Source organism: Alosa pseudoharengus, unplaced genomic scaffold (assembly GCF_046254945.1).
Source record: "Alosa pseudoharengus isolate Yale_2024_CS ecotype anadromous, Long Island Sound unplaced genomic scaffold, YU_APseudo_1.1 YU_APseudo_1.1_scf_14, whole genome shotgun sequence".
Taxonomy (NCBI): Eukaryota; Metazoa; Chordata; class Actinopteri; order Clupeiformes; family Clupeidae; genus Alosa; species Alosa pseudoharengus.
Genome location: NW_027468609.1, coordinates 24,881,286 through 24,906,351, shown reverse-complemented (window position 1 = coordinate 24,906,351; position 25,066 = coordinate 24,881,286). Strand labels below are relative to the sequence as shown.

The window sequence follows — 25,066 nt, the reverse complement described above, 5'->3', positions numbered from 1 at the left end:
GTGTGCATACAGTGACCATAAAAAGAGGTGTGCCCGATGAGTCCCATATAGGATAACTATTCTGCATTGGTTTGGAGTCACTAGGTCGCATGGCTTGGGAGGTATTGAAAAAAAGGAGACTGTTTCTTATGGTAAATAATGTATTTTCTTTAAAATATTCATATAAAATACAGTGTGCATACAGTGACTATAAAAAGAGGTGTGCCCGATGAGTCCTATATAGGATAACTATTCTGCATTGGTTTGGAGTCCCTAGGTCACATTACCTGGGAGGTATTGAAAAAAAGGAGACTGTTTCTGATATGAAATAATGTATTTTCTTTAAAATATTAATATAAAATACAGTGTGCATACAGTGACCATAAAAAGAGGTGTGCCCAATGAGTCCTATATAGGATAACTATTCTGCATTGGTTTGGAGTCACTAGGTCACATGACTTGGGAGGTATTGAAAAAAGAGGACCATTCATATAGGATATAATGTATTTTTTTTACAAAATATTCATATAAAATACAGTGTGCATACAGTGACTATAAAAAGAGGTGTGTCTGATGAGTCCCATATAGGATAAATATTCTGCATTGGTTTGGAGTCACTAGGTCACATGATGTCAAAGCTATTGACAAAAAAGACTATGAAGGTAATTCAGAAGGTACTTTTTAGACGGTCCCTAAGGTCGGCTGGGAGCAAGTAGACAGGTCATCTGTTTGTACATTGTCTGCAAACACGGGGTGAAACCGGCCGCATACATTTTTTTTTTGAAAATCTGTCGAATATCCGAATATCAAATATCAAACTAACTTCACCTCGGTGACTTTCAGTTGTTTTCTATGGCAACAGTGCACTTAGAGCCGCCATTGTTTCCTGGTTGTCAACAACAGCCATAGAATGTGAATCTAGGTTGGTAGTTGAATCCATATCAACCCCAAAACATTGACCTATATTTATAACCTCTCTACAAATGTGTCTTCTTAAAATTATTTAATGGGACATTTTTGAGGCGTTTTTTCACAGGGTTTTAGAGGGCCCGTTGTCTACATAAGAACAGGAGTTGCGAAGGACTTGAGAAGTCAGTATTCACATATTTTATTATTGAGGGGTGGCTATACATTGCCCGTCTGTGTTCTTGATCATATGTGTACGATCAGGTCCTTTAAGTGTGTGTCTGTATGTGGTCGGTGAGAATGCACGACAGATCATCCCAAGGGGCTTTCACCATTGCAACAATGATACTCAGGTCAGAATGGAAGTGTGTGCTGACAGAGAATGGCATGTCCACTGCTGGTCAAATCCATGCTGGTGCCTTCTGGGGCCTGATTGGAAACGCTTTTCTCTAATTGTAGCCAAACTAAGACAGGGTGAGTGTGTTTGTTGATGTGGGTTTGTGGAGTCTAAAAGTGAGTGTTATAAATCTGTGGCTTTTAAGGGGTTTGGTTTCATTGTTTTGAATGGATTGAACTCTAATATGTGATGTAGAGTCTCCACAAGTCGTATATCTTTGTGTCTCAGAATGGTCTTGCAGTGAGAATGCTGGCCGAGAGTAAGTTTGTCTTCCTCTTGTCTGTATCCTCATTTTGCTTTGAGTTCCAAGGCTAAGCTGGGCCAAGGTTCGTTAGCCATCCTAATCAGTTAATAAAAACACACACTGGTGAATCCCTGATTCTCTGGAAAGCTTGCAATATTTTTCAACCTCTCTTCTCAGCAACCCCAGCAACTTTCCAACAATTAATCACTTCTTTTGACCTTTTTAGTCACAATATGCTGATGCCCCATCCCCATCAAGGGATATTGATTTTCCACTTTAGATAAAGGCGTGTTCATCTGTCAAAGTAATGCTCTATCAGTAATGAATAGCAAAGCCGCGGTCGGTGGTTGTTGTTTGAATGTAGCCCTTTGCGCTGCATACCCGAGTTGTGTACTCTTCTCACTGGCCTGATGAATTGCCTCCTGCGTCTACTGTTGCAGGCACTTGCTGGAGCCGTTCCAGCTCCGAAACCCCCGGTAGGCTTGGTTCCTGCATCCTGAGTGGGTGGAAAGGGCCATCAATCGATCTGCTCTTGGCAGAGGTTGCAAATGTATTGCTGCACCCCAGCACCCCCCCCCCCTTATTCTCTCACTCTCTCCCCCAAAAATGACCCCTGCATCCCACACCTCTATAACTTACCTGGGCTTGTCACAGAGGCCCCCTCATCTCACTCTGCTTCCCAGGTTGACTTTCAAGTCTAGACATAGTGTCGGGTCTGTTAGATACCTATACCTACAGGTGCGGTTTTGATTCAGTCTTGACAGGAAGACAATAGCAGCAAGTTAGTGTTAAGAGTTCTGAGGAAGACCTGTTTTCCAGTGAAGTGTAATACTCATAACAGTGACTAATAATGCATGTTGAGAGTGTACCATATTGAGTGGGCATGTCTTTGCATTTAAAAAAAAGCAAAACAACGGGGATGAACTAAGATGTAGTTTCAGCTACAGCACCTCTCACTTACAAAGAGTTTCAATCGGCCATATGATGTTCTATGGGATAAATGTTTATGTAAACTGTTCAATCTGGGCTAGAAAGTTAAAATAAAAATGAAATGGTACACATATATTTTGAGGGGATTTTGTCAATCATCAATTTTTCACAGTGAAGTTTGTTTTAATTCAGAGGAAAGACCTCAGTTTAAAAAGTTGTAGTTAGTTAGCCCAGGAACCGTTGTCTTTGTTGTTTCTCTGACTGAATCCACTGGATGTCAGTGGGTCTAGTTTGAGGCCCGGAGAAGTGCTGAGTTCCTTCGGCTTGCTGTGTAGAGACCCCTGGGTCTCCAGGCCAGTTTCTGAGCGTTTCTAAATCCAGAGGCAGGCCGAGCTCTCAGGTCCCGAGGAAGCCCAGGCTAGTCTGCATGCATAATGAAGAAGATGCTGAGCTGAGCTCCTAGAGGAAAAAAGTCACAACTCTCTCTCTCTCAATTTCTCTCTCCTCTCTTCATCTCTCTCTTTTCCTCTCTCTTGATCTCTCACTCTGTCCATCTCTCCATGTCTCTCATTCTGTCTCTCTCTCTTCATCCCTCTCTCTCTCCCCTCTGCTCTGCTGTGATTATGCAATTCTGGGCATGTAGAAGACTGAAACAGGAGCAGCTTGTGTAATGTACAAATGCTTGCATCCGCTGTCTTTCTCTCCCCTCCTCCCGCCTCAAGTTCCGGCTGCCAAGGCTGTGACATTACCGCTGCCTTCAGCCGACAACCCTCACTTTGAGATCGGCTGAGGCGGTCTTCATTATGAAATCACACTCAGACTGATTTTCATCGCCGCCGGGTGCATTATGAATAGCCATACAAATAGCCAAAGAAATCCAGTCACATTTACCTATATGCTGCCATGCCTTTCTGTCTTCACACTTACCTCTACATAGGTGCTTGGATGTGTTGCTCTTTTGCAGTTTTTTTTTTATCTGTAAGACTTTTATCTGTGGCAAAACACTCAAAGAAATATCATCTCCCTGGTAATCCAGCAATGAGGTCACCTGTCAGAAAAAAAGTAAGAGGATTTCCTATTTTGGTTATGCAACACAGATAAATCAGGTCATTTCTGATCGAACAGTGCTGAAACCATAAGCTGACTTTCAATTATCAGGATGGATATTTTGGGGACTAGAATTTGGCTAGAACTTGCCCATTTATTATTCTAGGTGGTTCATATTGTTTCCCTGATCAGTTTCATATTAGTCTCCTAACACCTATCCATTCTGAAAAAAATACATTTTGTCTACAATTAATTTATATATTTTTATTTTATTTTACTTAACCATATTCTGACAGTATGTTTAAACATTTACCTCAAAACCTAGTCTCTTCAGGGTACATTTGTTTGAATGATTTTGTGTTCGACCACCCACTGCCTGCTCTCGCTACTTTGGTAGCGTCTTTATCAACAGGGGTCTAATTGGCTCTGTTATAAAGCATCACCTTAAAGACTCCTCTGCCTTATCTCCTCTTTATCCGCAGTGCTGTAATCATAGATCAGGTCGATCCAATCGTGGCGATCATTCAGCTGAGGTAATGTGGGATTTGTAGTCCATTGACTTCTCTGAGTGGGTGTTAGTGCCTCAATTTGTGCTGCTGTCATGTAGATGACTACTGGTGAGGTAATTTGAGGTGGAGAGTGTGAAGTCCTTGCTGAGAGTAATTACTGTAATCCCTCTATTACCCCATCAGTGGTTTGAAATCAATCTAGTTGTTGTTTAGTCTTACTGTAGTTCTTATCAAGTGTGCTTATATATCTGTAGTGATCTATCTATACTACTGTATACTGTGTATCTACGGCAATCCTTCAATTCCTGCATCAGGGGTTTAAAATCAATCATGTTGTTTAGTCCTAGTTCACAGCAAATGGGTTTATCTGTAATGGCCATATGAAAACATTCAACCATGGTGGAGACAGAGTTCAACTGCTGTGTGAATAGACCCACACAATCTCGGTGACAATCTCTATGCATTAATCTATTCTATATCCTGTATTGCACTTTCCATTATTCTACTGAGTGTTGCCTACTCTACAGTTTGAGAGTGTAACAGGATGTGGTTGCACTGAGGTTTCACTCCTACACTGGTTCACAGTCAACACCAACAACAAGAATCACCAACATGAACTCTCTAAAGACCCACCCAAATTACTTACATGGGTTAGTTGGAGGTTTAAAATAGGCTACCTGAAGAGCCAGAATATGTCTTTCTTTTTGTGTAATTTGTGAACATCCACTGTGAACACTTGACACATGGACTGTGCTCTCACAAAGGAGAAAAATGACTGGCCAAACTTAGTTTTGAAGTTAGTACAAGTGACACAACATGAGTTTTTAATGGTAACATACACTACAGTATACAAAGGGAATATAGCCATTCACCTTACTATGACACTTTCCTCACATTTCTGTACGCTGACATCTGAAATGGATTATAGCCAGAAGTTCAGGCGTCGTGGATGTCTTGCGCATCCACACACAACCAGCGTAGGTCTAGTTCATGTGTCAAGGTCAGACAAGAATCCTGTCTTGCACATCTGCACACTTCCAAAAGAGTCCATACAGCCAGACACGCAGACACTGAACCTCTCCTAAATGTCCACAGTGTTTCATGAGAGGTCCTACAGACAGACTTTCACACATGGATCCTGTATTGCATCACCCGCACGCACAGAGAAGCATGTCTAGACCAGCTGATGGGAAGTCTCTCCAGCGTAGCTTGAAAGATTTTTAAAGCCTCATTTGCAAATCCATGTTACCACTTTGTGGAACGTGTATTTCAATCAAAAATAATTTATTAAAGAAAAGAAAAAAACAAAAAGACCTCTCAGTCTAATAGGACGATGATGTCACTGGTATTACCCATGAATGGTATTTAGTGAAACTAAATATGAAGCTAGAAATCAATAAATGGCAACTCAAACCATTTTACTGTTTTTTCCCCCTCAACCACTTGATTGAGGTTTAAGAGGTTTAAGAAATCATTCTTTTTTTAGGAGCCTAATGTCCAATCTCAAACACCGTGCTCACTTATAGACCGAACGGCCTCTTTACTTTAGGGGCCTCTTTCCACCCACATGCTTTCAGCGCCGGGGTCAGTTTGCAGCGGTCGCCCCTCATATGGTGGCTAATGTTGTTACCGTGATGAATTTCGATTGGCCTCTAGTCATTAGTGGCGGGAACTGTTGCTCATGAGCAAAGACTGTGGTCTGGGGCTGGTCTGGTCTGCTGCTTGATGGCTTTCTGTCTGTCCTGTTAAATCATTACTAGAAGCGGAAAGCTCTCTCTCCTCTCCTCCCCGCTCCTCCTCTCCTCTCCTCTTTCCCTCTCTGTTGTTTTCCTGTCCTCTCCTAATTCCCTTTAGGTATCCCCTTTCTTTGAATCCTGTTTTGCTCTCCTCTCGTCTTTTTTATCCCTCCTGCCCTCTCCATCACGGTCTGAAAGCTTTCTGTTCTTCTGTCGTCCCCTTCTCAGGGCTTTCTCTGTCCATCTACTCCTTTCTCTCCTTGACCCTTGACCTTTCACCTTATCATGTACCTGCGGGTCTCTTTCCTCTTCCTCGCTTTCTTTTCAGATTTGCTTTACGCTTTCCTCCTGTTTTCTTCCTAATCCTGTCCTCTCATTCTAGTGTTCACACTCCTCTCCTCTTTGTTGCATCCTCTCACTTTCTATCACAGAGTTTCATCTCCCCTCTAGTGTGTGTGTGTGTGTGTGGTGGGGGGGGGTTCTGGGTCTTAACAAATGTCACAGCAACTTAGCTTAGTGTTGGACAGTCACCCACCCACACACACACACTCACTACAGTGGGAGAAATATCCACAGACAGAAGTGAACCAGAGAGAGAAACATTCGGGTTCTTCTAACTTTAAAACCCATGACTTCGGATGGATAGAGAGTTGAGAGGGAATCATCAGGCATGAATGGTGGTGGAATAATGATTCTGAGTCAACACTAGGGCCTCTTATTGATTTCCCCACCGGCTTTTATTTTCATATTCATGACGCTGTCTCATTCATTGGGATCTCCACCAGGGGAGAAAATATCCCTCGGTAGCTTTTGAGCGGCTGACGCTTGTTGAAATGAATATTCTTTTTGCTCTTACACTGACGCACACATCCTTATGTCATTTTTAATGAAAGACAGACGTAATTCTTGGTGGGTTTTTTTTGTAAGCACAAGCTAGTTCCTGTTGTGTGCTGTCCACGTGCTGTGTGCTGTGCTTGTGTTGTGATATGTTGTTTTGCTGTGTGTTGTGTCTTTATTTGATGCCATCTTGCCAGTAAGCCGACAGCTTGTCTCATGTTGAGACATTCTTCTCAGGGGAGTCCAGTTCTTGTCAGATGGAACACGGCCATTACGTTTGTTCTCATACATCACAGAAAGAGCAAAGATCCCCCATTAATCTAGATCTTTCCGCACAGGCCGGCATTAAAATTTAATGACCTAATGAAATGAGGCATTGTAAGAATTACTGGGATGGGCCCAAGCACGAGATAGATGGAGTGATCGTGAGAGAGTGAAATAGAGAGAGCAGTGTTTCCTCTATGTTGATTTGGTAGTGGCGGCCCCCCACGGTTTAATTTTCTTCCCCCACGGTATCAGAAATGGGGCAGACGTACAATAGTCGCAGTTGCCTTTCAAAATTCATTGTGCAGACCTGTTGTAGATTCTCCAAATATACAGCTCAATCACAACTGAAAATAATTAAGCCTCGTTGTGTGTGAATAGAGGTGAATACATATAATTGTTTGTGTTGCAGCGAAGTGTCAGTTGTCAGTTCCGTGGGGTGGGGGTGGGGGGGGGGGGGTGGTTCGGACAGGCCTGCCCCCACTGCTTAAAAAAATACTAGAGGAAACACTGGAGAGAGAGGGGCCACATCAAATTGACTTTTCTTGATTCTAGTCCATTTCCTGCCGATAATATTCATTTGATATTTTGATCCCCCCAAATGCACTCTAAGCTGTGTTATGTAACTTTACATGTGAAGGGAAGAGGGGGAAGGAGGGGGGTTGTTAAATATGGTGAAATCTGGTTGTCAGTGTGTTTTTTTTATTTTTCATCCCTTCCTCTCGGTAATTATGTGGAGCAGATTGAGGCCATAAGCATCATGGTGTCCCAAAACATGTTCACATGTGCTGGCCATGATGGTATAGCAGAGAGAGAGAGAGAGAGAAGGAGAGAGAGAGAAAGAGAGAGAGAGAGGGAGAGAGAGAGAGAGAGAGAGAGAGAGAAGCAGGTTGGAGGGGGGTTAGGGACGTGGTGCGGTCTAATTCCTTAATACTCTGTAGTGTAGTGTAAACAGAGGAAAAAGGAGGGATAGGGAAAGAAAAGCAAGAATGGGATGAAATGCAGATACACCGGCAGACAGAGGGATACAGAGAGACGGGGATGGGAAGAGGGGGAGGATTATAAGAGAGAGAGACAGAGTGAGAGAGAGGAGGTCTGGTTCCGTAATGCTGAGAATCTGTCCCTGCCTGGTTGTCCTATGGGAGCCCAGATGCTAGTCTCAGAGCACTGGGATCCTCCCCCTCCCAGCCTTCTTAATTGCATTAGCCAAGCTGTCTAACCCGATTTTTATTCATTTGCACATTTAGATATAGATATGCCCCCCCCCCCCCGCCCCAACACATACACACACCATATCAACAGCCCCCCAATAAACCTCCCCACCTCAAGTGTGACATTACAACTCCATACTCCCCTTCAGTCCCCACTCTTCCCCTCCTGCCTTAATAGCTTTTATACCAAATGCACCAATCTGACTGTGAATCTCACCTGTCTGCCACTGCCACCAGTGGTGGCCACTTATGCTGTTGGCACGGTCTCATGCACCGTGCCAGATCTGCGAGGCTGGACTTTAAAGAGAGTTGAGGGGATGGGGGATCGCCTGTTAAGCTTCGCCGAGAGTAGCCCGGGGGCTGTAATTAAGTGCGAAAATCTCAGCTAATTAACACGGACGGTTCGGCCCAGGTGAGGGAGTCACTGGCCTACTTTCATTTAGACTTCCTGCCTGAGGAGCCAGAAATGCGCATCAAAATTGTCTCAAGCCTGATTCGTTCACCTTCACAGTTTAGCTGTGGTGAATTCTTTCTTTGAGTTTGACGTGTGCTGTGATTAAGCTTTAAGTCTATACTTAAAAAAAAAAAAAAAAAAACTTAGCCTGGGGATTTTACCGACAACCATGGCTCACAGGATTGTGGTCCAAAGAAAAATGGTTACTCATTGCTTGTTTAAAACTAGTGGTGGTCTAGTAGTCAGGATCTGACATTCCAGGTGGAGCACCAAGATTGTGAGTTTGATCCCTGGAGTCACCACCATTGTGCCCCTAAACAAGGTACTAAAACCCTGACTTGCTCCAGGGAGACTGTCGCTGTGGCTCTGGATGAGTGTGTGTTACTGGTGTCACATTTGCCTACATTTACACAGATCATTAGAGTCATGTCTAACATCACTGGAACATTGTGTGACGATCGCTCCTTGACTCAGTGAGACATGGGTGAGACGTGACCCAGACACTGATAGCTGCAGCTGTGGAGGGTTAGGTTGTTTTTCCCCCCCTGCTCTTTTTTTGGTTGCTGTGTTTGAGTCTCAGGTTTTTGTGTGTCTCCCTTTCTGAACAGGGGAGCGACATCAGTGGTGTACAGGTGCAGACAGAAGGGAACACAGAAGCCCTACGCCGTCAAACTGCTGAACAAGACAGTAAGTCCCCTCCAGCGAGAGAGAGAGAGAGAGAGAGAGAGAGAGACAAACAGTGATGGAGAGAGAGAGACATTCCCATCTTATCTGTCAGAGATATGACAGCAATGGTCTGATGTTCGAATGACTAAGGACTTTCTCTCTCTCTTTCTTTCTCTCTCTTTCCGTAACATCTGTGTTTGTTAGTGCTTGCCAGTTCTCCTACCATGTCTTGTCATCACTGATCAGGGTTTACATTTCCCTTTTTTTCAAAGCCTCTCCTACCTTGTTTGTCAGCAAGGAGTGAACTCTGTGAATGCTAACCATCTCTGTACTGTGTCTCCAGCACCCAGGACAAATGAGTTGAACAGCCCTGTCTCTTTTCTCCCTCACCCAGGTGGACAAGAAGATTGTGCGGACAGAGATTGGCGTTCTACTCCGACTGTCTCACCCAAACATTGTAAGGGCCCTCAGAGATGTTGCTAGAATGAGCTTGCTAGTCTTGCGCTGTGTCAAATCCATCAAGCTATATCAAAGGGCATTTTCTGTGCCCAAAAGCTAGATGACGGCTCTGGGTTCTGTATTCCCCACTCCCATGAATGGCATTAAAAAAAAACTTTGATTGCCTTTGATTTCTGTTTCTCCCCTCCTCACAGATCAAGCTGAAAGAGATCTTTGAGACCCCGGCAGAGATCAGTCTAGTTCTTGAACTTGTCACTGGTGGAGAGCTGTTCGACAGGTTTGTTTACACCGCAACCCGCAATGGAGATGTGACACACACACACACACACACAAATACACAGAGAGGCTCTTGTAGGGTGACACTTTACAGCATACAAGTTAAATGTCACCGAGCTTTTATCTGCAACAGTAGACACACATGGTACTCATTCGGCGTCTACAATGAACAAAATGCATACAATCTGTTAGAAGCTGTCTTTGTAACACATTTAGAAATAACATTTGATAGCATTTTAACTTTAAATAGGATTTAATTAGACTCTGTTACTGTTTCTGTTGAGTCTGGTGTAATTATACATGCTCCTGCATCTGCCATAGCAAATGCATTCCCAATACATTTCCTAATCAGAGATAGGCATGAGAATACACAAGACACAATATGAATGTTTTATCATAGATTTAAGATTCAGATTTATTTGTCTGCATGAAGTGCAATATCAGATGTATAGCAGATATATAGGACGAAGGACAAAGGCAAACCTCATGTGAGATAAAGACAGTTGCCAGCCTTGACTGGGGGATCCATCTGAGATCTGAGTGAAGCGAATCCATGGCAGAAAAGCTGTGTTATTATCGGAATGAATCTGTGCTCAGTGTGTGGCCTTAGTTATGAGTCATTTAAGCTGAGTGCTGCCGCTGCTGCTCTTCTCCCCCCTTACACACACACGCACACACACACACGCACACATACACACACGCACACACCCCTACATATGCTGCCTCCCATCTCACACTATATCAGCTGTGAGTGATGAGGAAGTGTAAATTAAAAAGTGAATTAACTGATGTTCTCCATATTGTTTGGTATGCTGACATGTGGCCCCTGTCTGTTCTGTCTGTTTGTGTGTGTGTGTGTGTGTGTGTGTGTGTGTGTGTGTGTGTGTGTGTGTGTGTGTGTGTGTGTGTGTGTGTGTGTGTGTGTGTGTGTGCGCGTGTGTGCGTGCGTGTGTGTCTGTGTGTGTGTGTGTGTGTGTGTGTCTGTGTGTGTGTGTGTGTGTGTGTGTGTGTGTGTGTGTGTGTGTGTGTGTGTGTGTGTGTGTGCGCGTGTGTGTGTGCGTGCGTGCGTGTGTGTCTGTGTGTGTGTGTGTGTGTGTGTGTGTGTTCTGCAGGGTGGTGGAAAAGGGTTACTATAGCGAGCGGGATGCAGCGGATGCGGTCAAGCAGGTCCTGGAGGCCGTGGCGGTGAGTCCACCTCAGCACTCCTCACATCTCCGCATTCCTGTCCATGACCATGAAGCTGAGCCTGTTACTAGGTGATATCTCAGCTATCTGACTCACAACCCACAGCCCCTTGAACATTAGTTGATGTTGGTAAATACCATCCTTTTGTATTCTGTGTAAAGGGCATTTTAGACTACCTCTCAGGTTTAGCGCTGTATCAAACTAAAGTATTGTAATTTGGGACCCCTTCTCCTCTCTCCCTCTGCTCTCCTAACTCAGCCCCTCTCTCAGTCTCTCTCTCTCTCTCTCTCTCTCTCTCTTGCTCTGTCTCCTTTTCTCTACTTTCTTCTCCAGCGTTTGTCCTGCATATTCGCTCACACACACACACACACACACACACACACACACACACACACACACACACACACACACACACACACAGATCGCGTCTTCACAGTTAGAGAAGGTTGACTATTGGAAACTCATTCACTATCTTGCCAACCTTTCTTCATCCCCTCACTTTCCCCTCCTCCTCTGGCATTGTCTGAAAAGCGAGCACACACTCTCAGTTTCACACACTCGTGAGAAGAGTAGTTGAGTAAGAGACAGTTGCAGACATCTTGTGATGGGGGAAATCCCCCTGTTTTTTTGCCTGTGTCTCGCTTTGAATCAGAGAGGTAACTTTTTTCCCCAGGCGCTTTGTCTACCTTTTCCTTGCTTGTCTTCCCTTGTAACGAGAGCTTCCCTGGCTTTGCAAAGATTGCTGTTGCCAAGGAGATGAGATATGAAGACGAAGGGGAGGAAGAAGACAACTTTTCATGCATGGAACGAAGCTTGGAGTTGGCGGTCCTTAGTGATGTAACATGGTCTTCTATTCCCACCAGGGTCGAGGCGAACAGAGAATAGAGAGAGAGAGAGAGAGAGAGGGAGAGAGAGAGAGAAAGAGAAGGACAGAGAGAGACAGAGAGAGAGAAAGACAGTCTTTCAAAAAACAACATAATCTTTTTTTTTCTTGTCGTAGGCTCAGTTTTTTTCCTTTTTTTGTGTGGACTTTTTCTTTGTGTCTGAGTGGTCTTCGCTCTGCACGACTTGGAGCTCCATGCCTCTTCCTCCCTGAGCAGGCGAGGCAGGCTCTCTTCCCCCCGCCAAGATAACACCAGAGCTCGTCTGAGGCGGCCTCCACCCTTCCAAGAGCCCCTGTGGGTGCTGCGCATTCCATCCGTATCGCCGGCGCGGTCGTGGCGCTGCTTGGCGCAGTCGCAACGCGGCTTGGCGCGGCTCACCGCGGCACAACGAACACACCCGGGGTTTTCGGGACGTCCCTTTGATGTCTGAGTCACTGTAGGCATGCAGAGAATTTTGTAGCGAGTGTTACATTTCTTTTTTCAAAGTGTTTTTTTCCCTCTCTCTTTCTCTGTCACTCTTTCTCATTATGTGTGCCGTGTGGAGAGCATCCTCCTCAAAGACGCAACATTGTTTACCAAAGAATTCAGGAGACATTCGGGATTCTATTTGATAATGGCATTTAAGGAACACTTGCAGATTATAAATATTTTAACATGTGTCTAAAATGGGCTATTGAGGTTCATTCTATGAAAATAATTTCTGGATTTTGCACTTAAATTCTCTGATGCCTGTTCAACTGCTGGATGATGTTGAATGGTGTTGGCAGGTTATGTTTCATCTCTACAGTGAATTTGTGCAAGTAGATTCAGGTCAGGAGGTGACTGAACATAACCTATTTGTCTGTGTAGATTTCACACAACCCAAGTTTGACAGTGGCAGCGCCCCTACGTTTCTGAGAGACAGAGGAAGAGAGAGGAGAGTTTGGGAGAGGAGAAAGGAGAATGGGAGAGAGAGAGAGAGAGAGAGAGAGAGAGAGAGAGAGAGAGAGAGAGAGAGAGAGAGAGAGAGAGAGAGAGAGAGAGAGAGGACACCTTATGTGTGTCAGCTCCACTGAGCTTTATACAGAAAGGGAGAATTCCCCCCAGGACTCGGGTGAGGAAGATAAGACTCAGGGCCCCTCACAGTAATTGGTGAGGAGAGCGTGATGCAGGGAGCAGGGACTCATTTAAACCTCCCGACAGAAAAAAAGAACAGACAGCGAGATGGCCACTGCCACAACCACTGCAGGCTTATGTGTGCTGACCCACAGATCCATGAGAAGCACTACGGGGCCGGATATGTTCCCAGCAGAACTGATCCGGGGACACGACCTGTGCGGTTGTTTTGAGCAAGCTTCACATTGTGTAACTCTCACCTGAATGGGATTATGCAATGTACTATTTATGAATGTGGGCGGATGCTGTAGGTGTGTGTGTGTGTGTATATATGTGTATGCATTACTCCGTATTCAATGTATCAATTATTTATCCCGGGATTCTACTCCCCATCCCCCATCCCCGTAAACCACTTTGTCAGTCTTGGCTGTATTGAGGTCAGTGTTGCGTTATGTTGTCTGGTGTCGCCTGGACGTGTTGTTCCCCTCTTCAGAGTGACTCAGGGCCTCCTCAATTAATGGGAGGAAAACAAATAGATGTGCCTCCATACCATCACCACAGTGCTGTCAGGGGGACTGAGTGACAAAAGTTGATGTGGATGTGTCGGGAGTCGCCCGCACCCCCCTGTGCATTTCCAAGTGACCCAACATCCGTTATCCATCTCCATTTGCTGTGTGCTCTGTCAACGCATCCCGAACGATGTCTCCTCTTGTGGTATCTTGCTGTACTCATGCATTTTACATTATGCCATCTCCCGGGAGTAGCTTTTAACCTAAGCGACCTGCAGTGCTGTTTAGGCATGCATTTTGTTATAAGGATGGAACACGGGCTGAAGTTTATTCCACCATGGGGTTGGCAGTGCTGCTGTGCATTAAAACTTGAGGCAGTCTCTTAAGACTTTTATTTATGGGTGTCAAATGGAACAGCTGATGGTGTTGCTGAATTATTGAAAACCCCAACAAGGCATGTTTATTTTCCCAGCTGGTGTACATACTGGTCACTTAGAGAGTTTTGTCACCGGAAAACAGATGTACAAGCTCTATATAGTGTTATTTACCAAAAAAAATACCCCAAAAAGGAACCATCTGGTTACAATTTGTGTTGGGTAAACACTGAGTGATCTTGTCCAGCTATCTTTATAGCATTCAGGAGGTCTGAAAAGAGAGTTGCCCAAGGCTTAGTCATTCTTTCGGAGATAAGCCACTGATGCTATTTTCAAAACAGACAACTACAATACACAAGGTCTGCTGTTCATCTCAACCAATGGCTGGCATTATCATCAAGGATCTGAGCTCAAATTGCTTAGGTTTCTTTCTTTCTATCTTTATTTCTCCCTCTCTCTCTCTCTCTCTCTCACTCTCTCTCTCTCAAATTCAAATTCAAATTCAAAAAGAGCTTTATTGGCATGACCATGTGGTATAGTGTTGCTAAAGCAGACACACAAACAAAAACAACAACTAAGAAAAGTAAACTTATGACTGCTAAACTTCAACAATAAGACTATTTTTTAAAATTAATAAATTAATTCATACATAAAATGAAACTAGTAACTAAGATTCGCCATATTTTCTCTCTCTCTCTCTCTCTCTCTCTCTCTCTCGTAAATTAACTGTCTTAATAAAGGTGACTCTGCAATTCCCCCCAGTAACCAGGCAGACTTGTACTTACAGTGCTCTGTTTAAGGAGTTACCATGGTAACCTTACCACCAATGCACCTGCTCATAATAAAAAAAATGGGAACATGTGACTAACACAACTGGTTTGTATAAAGCTAACCTCTCTGCAATCTCCATGGTCTCTGTGAATCCATTGCACTATTAATGCCGTAAAGTAGCCACTGATGGCATTGTTTTGCTGTGAAAGGGACATTAATTTAGCAGGTTGGAATTGATTATAAATGGACAACGCCATGCATTAGAGGCAGCAGGCTACAGAGTGTGTCTACTTGATTTCATGTGGGTGGGTCTGGGTGAAAGCGTACTCTTGGCAACAAGGGGAAAACAACATGAGCTTCTTTTGCTTTGATGTTTCCAAGCTACGCAGTATTCTCCAAGACATTAAATCAATGGCAAGGGTGGGCCGTGATCAAACATGATATGGAGGGAGCAGATGAGAAAAACTGGGTGCAATGGTGGCTAGGGCTGTGGGCGAGTATGTTGATGACATTTGGGAAGTGTGTCAGTCCGTTAAACACACACATGCAAACACACACACACACACACACACACACACACACACACACACACACACACACACACACACACACACACACACATATTCACTGCCTGCCCCCGACCCACTCTTTCTCTAGCCCTTCTATATAGATTATTATCACCATGGTCATGTAACAGGAAATGAAGGTGTTGAGGGGTTAAGACAGTTGCCATTTGATTAAGGAGTGAGAGTGAGGATCTTGTTCCCACTGAGAGGTGAGGCAACAGCTCTGGCAGAGGGGCCCTGCCTGGGCTAGTCCTTAACTAGGCTCGTCTGTCACCTTAATGAGTCCCACTGTAAAGGACATATCAGCTGGCCTGTTGGAGCTGTCTGTCAAAATAAAAGGTACATCATGCAATTAAAGCTCAGGAGAGATATGCTTAGTTAGAGGAGTGTAAAGGCTGGGGGCCCCACATGACAGACAACCCTGGCTCTGACCCACCCAAAATGGGGTATGTTCTCCCTTTCTGCTGTTTGTTTATTTGTTTTACATTTGCTTTATTCCTAATGTAGATAAAAAACAACAGTAAAGTACTGAAAAGGGTATTACAGTGACTTACTGTTGACATTCTTCTAGTATAATGTTGTGGAGATGATGCTGAGTGCTGTTAAGGTAGGGCAGGTTAGGAGGGCTTGGTAACACAAGCCCTCTCGTTATACTACACTTTCAGCTGATGCTGGGTGTGAAGATGCTAGTTTGATATTGGAAACGTGTGTGTGTGCAGTGCACGTGTGAGTGTCTGTGAGTGCATGTGTGTGTGTGTATTTTAGACCCATACAATTGACAAGAATTCCACAATCTAACTGCACCATGAATTCCCCACTCCTCTTCATTTTAGATAGAGTCGTTTACCGGGTCGATATTTGAGCAGATGAGGTCTCCATGCTTGTGCAAAAAAACATCACACTTGGCAGGATTCACACATGTAATCACAGCCTTGTCAGCCGAGACAGTGTGTTTGACGTGAACAGAAACAAGCACGTTCACCTGCTTTTGTTCTGTGGTGAGCAGGTGTTTTGGCCATCAGACATGGGTTCCCCTATACTTGGCCCGCCTGTAGCACATGCGTACACATTAATCTGGTCACAAACATAATCCTTGATAAGGACTCAAGTTGGGATCACACTGAAAATAACACCGTCCTCAGACCGGTGATAATTCTGTACAAGCAAGCAACACTAATGATCGAGAAGTGGTTTAGAGGTGACAATTTGTTGATTTATATAAATAATAAACACTGGGTTTATTATGCTTGAGACAGACAAAACAACTCAATTTTCTTTAAACATTCTTTGTTTCCTAGATCAGATCTACCACAGCAGTCTTACTCTGTGCTTTTGAAAGTAGTTCTACTCAGCCTTTGTTGTAAAAATAAAATCACAACCAAGTGGTCCTCAGCAAGAGATGAATAAATGATTTAAGCGATTGTCTCCCCTGTGCCTACAGTACCTCCATGAGAACGGCGTGGTTCACCGAGACCTGAAACCCGAAAACCTCTTATATGCCACCTCTGCTCCAGATGCCCCTCTCAAGATAGGTGAGTTACTCAACCGAACCCACCCACCCTGGGCAGAGAGATCAGGGATCGACTAGTTATGCCTGATCAGCCAGAGAGTATATAACGTGTCATAAGAGGAGTTCCTACCATACATACCAATGGCACATAACTCTCAATATTTTCTCAAAAACGGTGCCTTGAAAAGCACTATATATTTGCAATGAGTTGTTGTTGATGATGTTGTTGTTGATGTTCTAATAAACTTATTTTGTAGGTTTGCAATTAAGCATCACAGTTGTCAGTTTATAGGGGCATCTATTGGAAAAAAACAGTTTAATACAATACCTGCAAAAGGCTAGATAGCTCCTACTTTCAAACTGGATTGTGGTGAATAGCAATGTAATGACAGTTGTAAATTGGAAAGATGCATACTAAATTACTCCAAGATATCGAGCTCTCTGCAAAACAATTGTTCACAGGCAGCCCAGTTGTTTGTTTGACAATACAATGCAAGTTACAATATACATACCGTATTTTGTTTATGCTCAATAAACTGATTTTCTTAAAGTCTCCCACTAAGACTTATGACTGTAGGATAGTTTAGAGGACATTTAGAGTGACATCCTGTTTCCTCTCCCAGCTGATTTTGGCCTGTCAAAAATTGTGGATGATCAGGTCACAATGAAGACTGTGTGTGGGACGCCGGGGTATTGTGGTATGTGTCAGTGATTCTTTTCTTCAACCCACAGTTTTGGTTTCTCTTTCAATTTGAAACAGTAAGAAGACATTTCTGTAATTGTCTGAGGATATATGATTACCCATGTCTGACACAGCCTTATCTATCTCTCTCTACCTCTGCTCTTTCTCATCCTCCTTTCTCTCTCTCTCTCTCTCTCTCTCTCTCTCTCTCTCTCTCAATATCTTTGTCTTGCCCAGCTCCAGAGATACTGCGGGGATGTGCGTATGGGCCTGAAGTTGACATGTGGTCTGTGGGAGTTATCACATACATCCTGTGAGTTCTGAGGACAGCCCCCACCCCATTGCCCCTACTGGTGATAGATCTTATTCACAAACCATTTATATGGAATATGTTACATTTTTAAGCTACCTTTTAAATTCATTGATCAAACAGAAAGCCCTTGCCTGCAGGAGCGTGAAAAGGTTACAACCCACTGATGGAGTGTATATTGTGTTCTCGCCATTCTTAACTTAAACAGCGCTTGATTAAAAACGTTGCCATTTAAAATATTCAAATGTTTTAAAAGCTCTCTTGTTTGGATCAAGAGGATTACATCATACCATGCCCTTCCCTGCCCTGGCATTAAAAAAGTAAAAAGTTCCTCACACATGGCAAGTCATTGACTTACAGTTAATATTAACATTTACCAAGTCCTCTGGTAAATGTCAGATCAAGCATCACCGAGAGTTTCCATTTTCAAGCAGAATGTGTGTGTGGTATTATTTGTCCCAAACAGTTCACAATGAGTAATAGATGAATATTGTCTTCTCCGAGGACTAATATTTGGTTACCACATCCAGTTATTGATTTATTTGGCGCTTGTGGTCATCCCGTCTGTGGCAGGCTGTGTGGCTTTGAACCGTTCTTTGACGACAGAGGCGACCAGTACATGTTCAAGCGAATTCTCAACTGTGAATATGAGTTTGTCTCCCCCTGGTGGGACAATGTGTCACTCAACGCCAAGGACCTTGTGAGTAATCGCTGAAAACAAACACGCAACAAACAAAACAAACAAAAAGGATGACTGCTATTTGCATGGATATTGTTTTTGTTTTTACCCACAGCGTGGGGTAGTAGTTGAAGTAGAAGGTGAGAGCTGATTTTATGGGCAGTGATGAAACTAATTGGAGGATTATTCATTTGGAAATGAGAAATGAAAACACATGAGAAAATCAGCCTGGGTGTTTTTTACTCCGTTTGTGCGTGTGTGTGTGTGTGTGTGTGTGTGTGTATATGTGTGTATGTTGCAGTGTCTGTAAGCAGGCCTGTGTGTGTGTGTGTGTGTGTGTGTGTGTGTGTGTGTGTGTGTGTGTGTGTGTGTGTGTGTGTGTGTGTGTGTGTGTGTGTGCGTGGTGTGTGTGTGTCTCAAAGGACCGGGAGGAGTTGTGCCGTGTAAGGCCCTTTTTTGTCTCTCTGCAGTAACCAGATTGGGCTTCTGGTTACACCAAGAGTGCACACTAATCAAGTCTATCTATTCTGACATCCAAGCAGTCATCTTAGTCAGCAGAGACTGGATGCTTTCAAGATTTGGTGGCTAGCACTCATGGTTTTTTAATGAGTGCCCAGTGCAGTTTCAATCTCTTGCCTTTATTTATTTTGCAAGGTGTGTGTGTGTGTGTGTGTGGGGGGGGGGGGGGGGGGGGATGTTGCTCATGGTCTTCAGAAATAATATCTGAAGTGGCCATCTGGTATTTCTCTTTTTATTATTGCCTGAAGCGGAATCTGTCAAAAACGTTGGACAGTTTGTACCATGACTCTGTCAGTCTGAAACTGCACTGGCCCGACTTTCTGTCTGTAATTGATATTGGTCTGAGACGGGCAATTCATTCATTGCTGCCTGACCCAGTTACACGGTAGCGATTATTATTATTATTGTGGTTATTGTTGGCTGGCAGGTGAAGAAGCTGATTGTCCAGGATCCAAAGAAACGCCTCACCACTCTGCAGGCGTTGCAGCACCCCTGGGTGACCGGGAAGGCAGTTAACTTCGCCCATATGGACACGGCTCAGAAGAAACTCCAGGAGTTCAACGCGCGCCGAAAGCTCAAGGTAGGCAGGGGAGGCCAGCCAAGGGATGGCAAAAACATGCAGGTATAGTTACTGTAGCTTACAGTATTTACTGATTGAGAGATTCCACTTGGGGATGCCAATACATATAAGATTAATCTCCAAATCTACTGTTAATATTACCTAAAGGTATACAGTCCAAGATTGTCTAAATGAATGTCAGAAATGTCAGAATTATGTACTTTTCAGCTTTTTTTCAGTGTTTTTTTTAATTATTATTTTCATCATTATGATTTCATATTTTAAAAAAGATGATAGTTGTTGAGCACTTATGAAGTAAAAATAGTGGTTTCATGATGCTAACGTGAGCCCCAATTTCATTTCACAGGCGGCTGTCAAAGCTGTGGTGGCGTCCTCTCGACTGGGCAGCGCCAGCAGCCACAGCAACGACAGCAGCAAGAACAACTGCAATCACTCATCCAGCCAGGAGGGGGCGGGAGAGAGCGACACACAGAAGAAAGACACCCCAATTCAGGAGGAGGGCTCGTAAGCCCCTACACACGGATCTCTTTTCCTTCCCTACCACAAATTAAACATAGAAAAGTCATCATCCTTCAGTTCAGTCGAGGCTGAGAGCAACGTGTTGCTGACCCAACAAAAGACTTCCTTAACCCCCCCCCCCCCACACACACACACACACACACACACACAAAGTTCGGAAAAAATGAAGGAAGTCTTCGGTTGGATTCAATGCATGTGACTGTTTCATGTATCAAAATAGTGTGTAATGGGCACATGGCCATAACTTAACAACAAACAAGTATTTGACTTACAAATGAGATTCTCTCTCTATCTCTCATTTTGGTTGTTTGTCCATTGTTTTTCTTTGGCTGTGAATATCCATGTCATGGCCCAAAAGTGGGCAGCTTAAAGCAGTTGTGAATGTTATGCAGCCGAAAGGTACAATGTGAGACCTACATGTGAGTTCACAAAGGTTCGCACCATACTTTGGTGACCCAACGGTCAGAGGCTAAAGTGCTTTTAGCACTGTTTTTCCTCAGTTGTATTGTTGATTAGTATTTTGCTGCTTTGGTAAGAAAAACAAAATGTGTTTTTTAAAATTTACAGAACTTGATTAGATTTATATGCAATACTCATTGTTTTAAGACTCAGAATTTCTGAGTGATTGTTAAATGTTATATTGTAATGTCAAAGGAGAATGCCTTATCTTATATTAACTAGTTTTTACACATAAGTCGTGACAAGTATTTCTTAACTTATTAGGTTTTGAAAAACCGAGCTGGAAGAAAAACGGTTTTCATATGGGGTAGAACAGACAGAGCTTTAGGAAGAGGGTCAGGGTCTTCTTGTTATTTTTAAGTATGTCAAATACAAAATGCTTTTTCTGATTGTGTAGCCTAGGGAGTACACACTGTAAGCATCATTCTATATGGTGATGTAGGCCTAAACAATCCAAGTCAGTGCCAAAAAAGATTTTAAAAAATGACATCTTACTCTATGGGTTGCCTAATTCGTTTTGCTCCATCTCTGTCATATGGATTGTCACTGCAATCAGCAAAATCTTTAGTTTTGTTGATTTTCAGAACTGTGGTGTGTCTCACCATCATAAAGCAGGAGCTTATGGACTAATGACATGTATCAAAGAGAAAAAAAAAGCCACCTGAAATGTTTTTACCTTTTGAAATGTACTCATAGCATGCTTTAACTTACAGTATCAGGGAATGCTGTTGATCAAAAGTATAGTTGATAAAAGACACCCGAGGAATGTGTTGTTCAACAGGGGTTCTTGTTTTGCATGTAGGAATGTTGAACTTAAGTGCTGCAATTGTCTTTGAAAATGCACTGTATTTTACTGACAAATAACATGTATTCTATGTTTTATGATAGAATGTTAGGACTTGAGACATGTTGACACTATTGTGTCACAATTTGTTAAAAAAAAAACCTTGTTTCTATGTCAGATGACTCATTCTGAAGAATCTGTTAAATCATTAAATTAGTCACAGAAATAAATCGTGTAAAATTCCATTGACTTGCAAAGTCTTTTTTGTTGCATTTTTGACAGCCTAACTGTGGGCAGGGCAGGATGGCATATTTGAGCAACTGAGGTCAAATCCTTGCATGGGTCCACATGGGACACGCCTTTTTCCTAAAAATGTTGTACTGACTCGTAATCTTATATTCAGTAGGTGGCGATATATAGTCATACTCTTCATAACTTGAGAGGCTTGAGAATTTGCCGCCGTCATACCACCAAAGAAGAAGAGATAAATTGACAAGTACGCCCCCTAGCGTTTTGTCCATAGTCCGCAAATGCTCTATCACAACTGCTTCATGACAGACGGGGAGGGGGAAGCGAAGAACTGTAAGCCCCGGATCCATCTTCAAGAGAAAATTGGAAAGAGAGACCGCATCCCAGTTTTATTTCTTTTTAGCGGCATCTTTCCGTGTGATCCGTGTTAGGGAGCCCGAGGAGGGGGCTGTGTCACTGTCTGTAGGATGTCCCGACATGAAGGTAGGTGAAAATTATTCGATCTAGTGCGTCGTTGGGTGAGAATTCTAGACTGGCTAGTCTTGAGCCGTGGGTTGCCATGTTTTGTATTGAAATGCATTGGAAAAGACTCATGATGGCGGCCGCCATGAATTTTGCAACCTTTCTCCAACCTCCCCTGTTTCTTTTTAACTCGTCTGTTCAAATACGAGAACTGATTTCCGTAATAAATAAAATCTGCCGTAGGACGTTTACTCGGCTTTCAACTGAAGTTATATAGATTATCTGTTTTGTACTCGCGGCCGGGTTGATAGGACGTCGGTAAGCTAGTTGGCTAGCTGGCTAGCAAGCACCCTATGCGTTGGCCTGTAACGTTAGCAAAGGGCGAATAGAGTACTTGCTACAGGATTGAATTTTTTTTAAACTATTATGTGCCGTATCAGTCTCCTGACTTGTTGAGAGGTGAATGCACTGTCATGGAGGTAGCTATTGACAGGTCAAGGCCTTGTCGGGCCTACTTCAATTGAGCAAGCTATCGCCGAAATTGCTGTCTCAAACTAACGTTAGCTGGCTGGTTTGATTGATTCTCATATGGTTAGCCAACTTGGCTAGTTAGCCTGCTCTGTGCACTCTCTTCTGCATAAATGAGCTAATAATGTAGCCACCTAGCCCGCTAGCTTTGTGCTTGAGTCATGATGCAGCTATGTTATACATACCGCTAGCTGCCTACCAAAAGCGAATGACTTGCACGACTTGTCTCACGGGCTAATTAGCTAACGTGCAACTGTGATAGTCACTGTGCCTTGCTATAGCGTTACACAAACATGTCATTTATCTCACAATGCATACCAGATGATGATATCTGGTTTACTATTTTGTCAAGCTATCATGATAACGTTCAATGTTGGTAGATAAGCTAGTCAGTTTGCTAGCTAACTTCGCAAGCTCGATTGATTACCAGGGTAGCTATGTAGTTGGCTAACTTGGCTAGCTATATTGGTTCGCTAGTTAAGGCAATTTCCCTGTTTTGGTCAATAATTATTTTGAGAAATAATTATGTGCCACAAAGTATATGTTATGGTTCTGTACCAAATATATATAATCGTCAAGACAGTTAGTGCTATGATATTGCAGACTACTAAACACTATATTTCATTAGAAGGGAGTTCTCTGTCAGTATTTACGTTAGCAAAGGTACACTATCATAGGTGAAGCCAATCAAAACATGTAGTTTAATGTAAGAAAGAGAATTACCGGCGTGTCAAGGTGGATGAACGACGCTGCATATTTATTTTACATTCTCAAATGGACGTTATAGTTAGGAGTTCACTTTGAGCAGTGGCATGTGTGTAATATTGATATTATTTTATGGAAGACATTTTTTTATTCAAGCTATTTAAGTTGCAAGCCTAAAGGCAGGCAACATTTTCCATGATTTTGCTATTGTCTGACCTCAAAGTGGCATATGATCTAGCCCATTGTTTATGCAGGAATCTTTTGGATGTCTTTAGGAAGCTTTTGAGTTCTGTTCTTTACAGTACTGTGATGTCATACATACTTACATTAGTTGATTTTAGAAACGGCAAAATACTTCAAACTAGTTGCATGTGATGAAATGTATCTACAAGAGCTTGCAGCAGATCCAGTGGCACCAGAGCTCTCGACAAGTACCCTTCCTTCATCTGCACAGTTGACAGGCCACCTACCACATAATCAAGGTGATGGCAAGGGGCCACAGTGAATGTTCAGAATGTCAGTACTGTTGGATGTTTACGGTCATACTCCTCACAATACAACTGTGCCTCTGGGTCTCGGCCAGATGTTGGGGAGTTCCCTGTCAGAATTACTCAGAAGTCATGAGCAGCGCAGAGAAATGTCCAGTCATTCACGTCGGTCACTGGCATGACTAAAACAAGGATAATTAGTTGACATTAACCTTGTCAATTAACCCATCACTAGGTTACAGTAGCTAGGTAACCATGTCAAACCAAAGGTGAGAAGAATTCAGATCTCTCATTTGTGAGCTATTGATCAGTGGCTTTTGTGTTGCTCCTTTTTTGTTGCTCTCTTTCGCTCCACTGAGGCTACCTTCATTGTTTTCGTGCAAGGCCAGCACATTCAGGGTCCATCGGTTTGCTTAGCAAAGCTTCCTTTCCATCCTTAATGTTGGGAGAAGTTTTAATGCAATTGGGTACACCCCCTCCTCCTCGCTCTGTTTCACTGGCACACACACACACACACACACATACACACACACACACCCCCACACTGCCCCTCTGTGTTGTCGTCTGATCGCTGGGAATTCCACTGGTAGAGCCAAGGGCATTGAAGTTAGGAGCAGTATAAATTTAAATAAATTCGTCACATCTTAATGTATTGAGATGATATTTATAGGTAGCATTAATTTGCAGGGAACATGCATTTAGCATGTAGGCCTATTGCATTGATTAAGGAGCGTAGTGTCCAAGTGATAACTGTTGTGGAAGTGTCTTCTCTGGGTCACCCTTTCACCCACCACCCGCTCTGTACTTTTGTCCATTCTCACATTATTATTTTTTTTATCATTTGGTTTTCCTGTTTTAATCTGAAATTAAATCAGAAATCCCCCCTGAAACTTTATTTGCCATTGCTTTTTGTGACCGTCAAGACAGGCGATCTCATAATGTGATCTAGGATTGTGTGCATGCGTGTGTGTGTGTGTGTGTGTGTGTGTGTGTGTGTGTGTGTGTGTGTGTGTGGTATGTTCAGTGTGTGAGGTCTGGAACGATATCAAGTGTGCACTGTGCACCAAGCTACTGAGGAAGCCCTGTTTTGTGTTGGCAGAGTGGCACATTTTAAATGTCACTGCAAAGACTCCAAAACTCTTCTTGAATTTCTAATTTGGGAAGTTTCCTCCATAGCTAACAAGCAGATTGCGGAATTGCCACTTGTTAGTCCCCCAGTGGCTTTTGTCTGCTAAGCGCACTACCTCACTGTGACTTGACTCATTGTTTTTAAATGCTTGAATCTCAGAAGTT

General features: G+C 43.3%; 2 protein-coding genes across 2 annotated transcripts in view; both read left to right on the top strand.

Moving 5' to 3' along the window:
* camk4 (calcium/calmodulin-dependent protein kinase IV) overlaps nucleotides 1-21,566 on the top strand; it is a 28,127-nt gene extending 6,561 nt beyond the window's left edge. Inside the window, exons 2-11 of the mRNA XM_076283274.1 lie at nucleotides 9,123-9,201; nucleotides 9,575-9,637; nucleotides 9,834-9,916; nucleotides 11,028-11,100; nucleotides 16,741-16,831; nucleotides 17,433-17,507; nucleotides 17,729-17,804; nucleotides 18,375-18,501; nucleotides 19,427-19,579; nucleotides 19,926-21,566. Coding sequence (XP_076139389.1) covers nucleotides 9,123-9,201; nucleotides 9,575-9,637; nucleotides 9,834-9,916; nucleotides 11,028-11,100; nucleotides 16,741-16,831; nucleotides 17,433-17,507; nucleotides 17,729-17,804; nucleotides 18,375-18,501; nucleotides 19,427-19,579; nucleotides 19,926-20,087 — 982 coding nt within the window. The 3' untranslated portion in view covers nucleotides 20,088-21,566. The remainder of the gene's footprint in view (nucleotides 1-9,122; nucleotides 9,202-9,574; nucleotides 9,638-9,833; nucleotides 9,917-11,027; nucleotides 11,101-16,740; nucleotides 16,832-17,432; nucleotides 17,508-17,728; nucleotides 17,805-18,374; nucleotides 18,502-19,426; nucleotides 19,580-19,925) is intronic.
* A 321-nt stretch (nucleotides 21,567-21,887) lies between these two features.
* kcmf1 (potassium channel modulatory factor 1) overlaps nucleotides 21,888-25,066 on the top strand; it is a 19,890-nt gene continuing 16,711 nt past the window's right edge. The window contains exon 1 of the mRNA XM_076284330.1: nucleotides 21,888-22,073. Within this exon, the coding sequence (XP_076140445.1) occupies nucleotides 22,058-22,073 (16 nt within the window). The 5' untranslated portion in view covers nucleotides 21,888-22,057. The remainder of the gene's footprint in view (nucleotides 22,074-25,066) is intronic.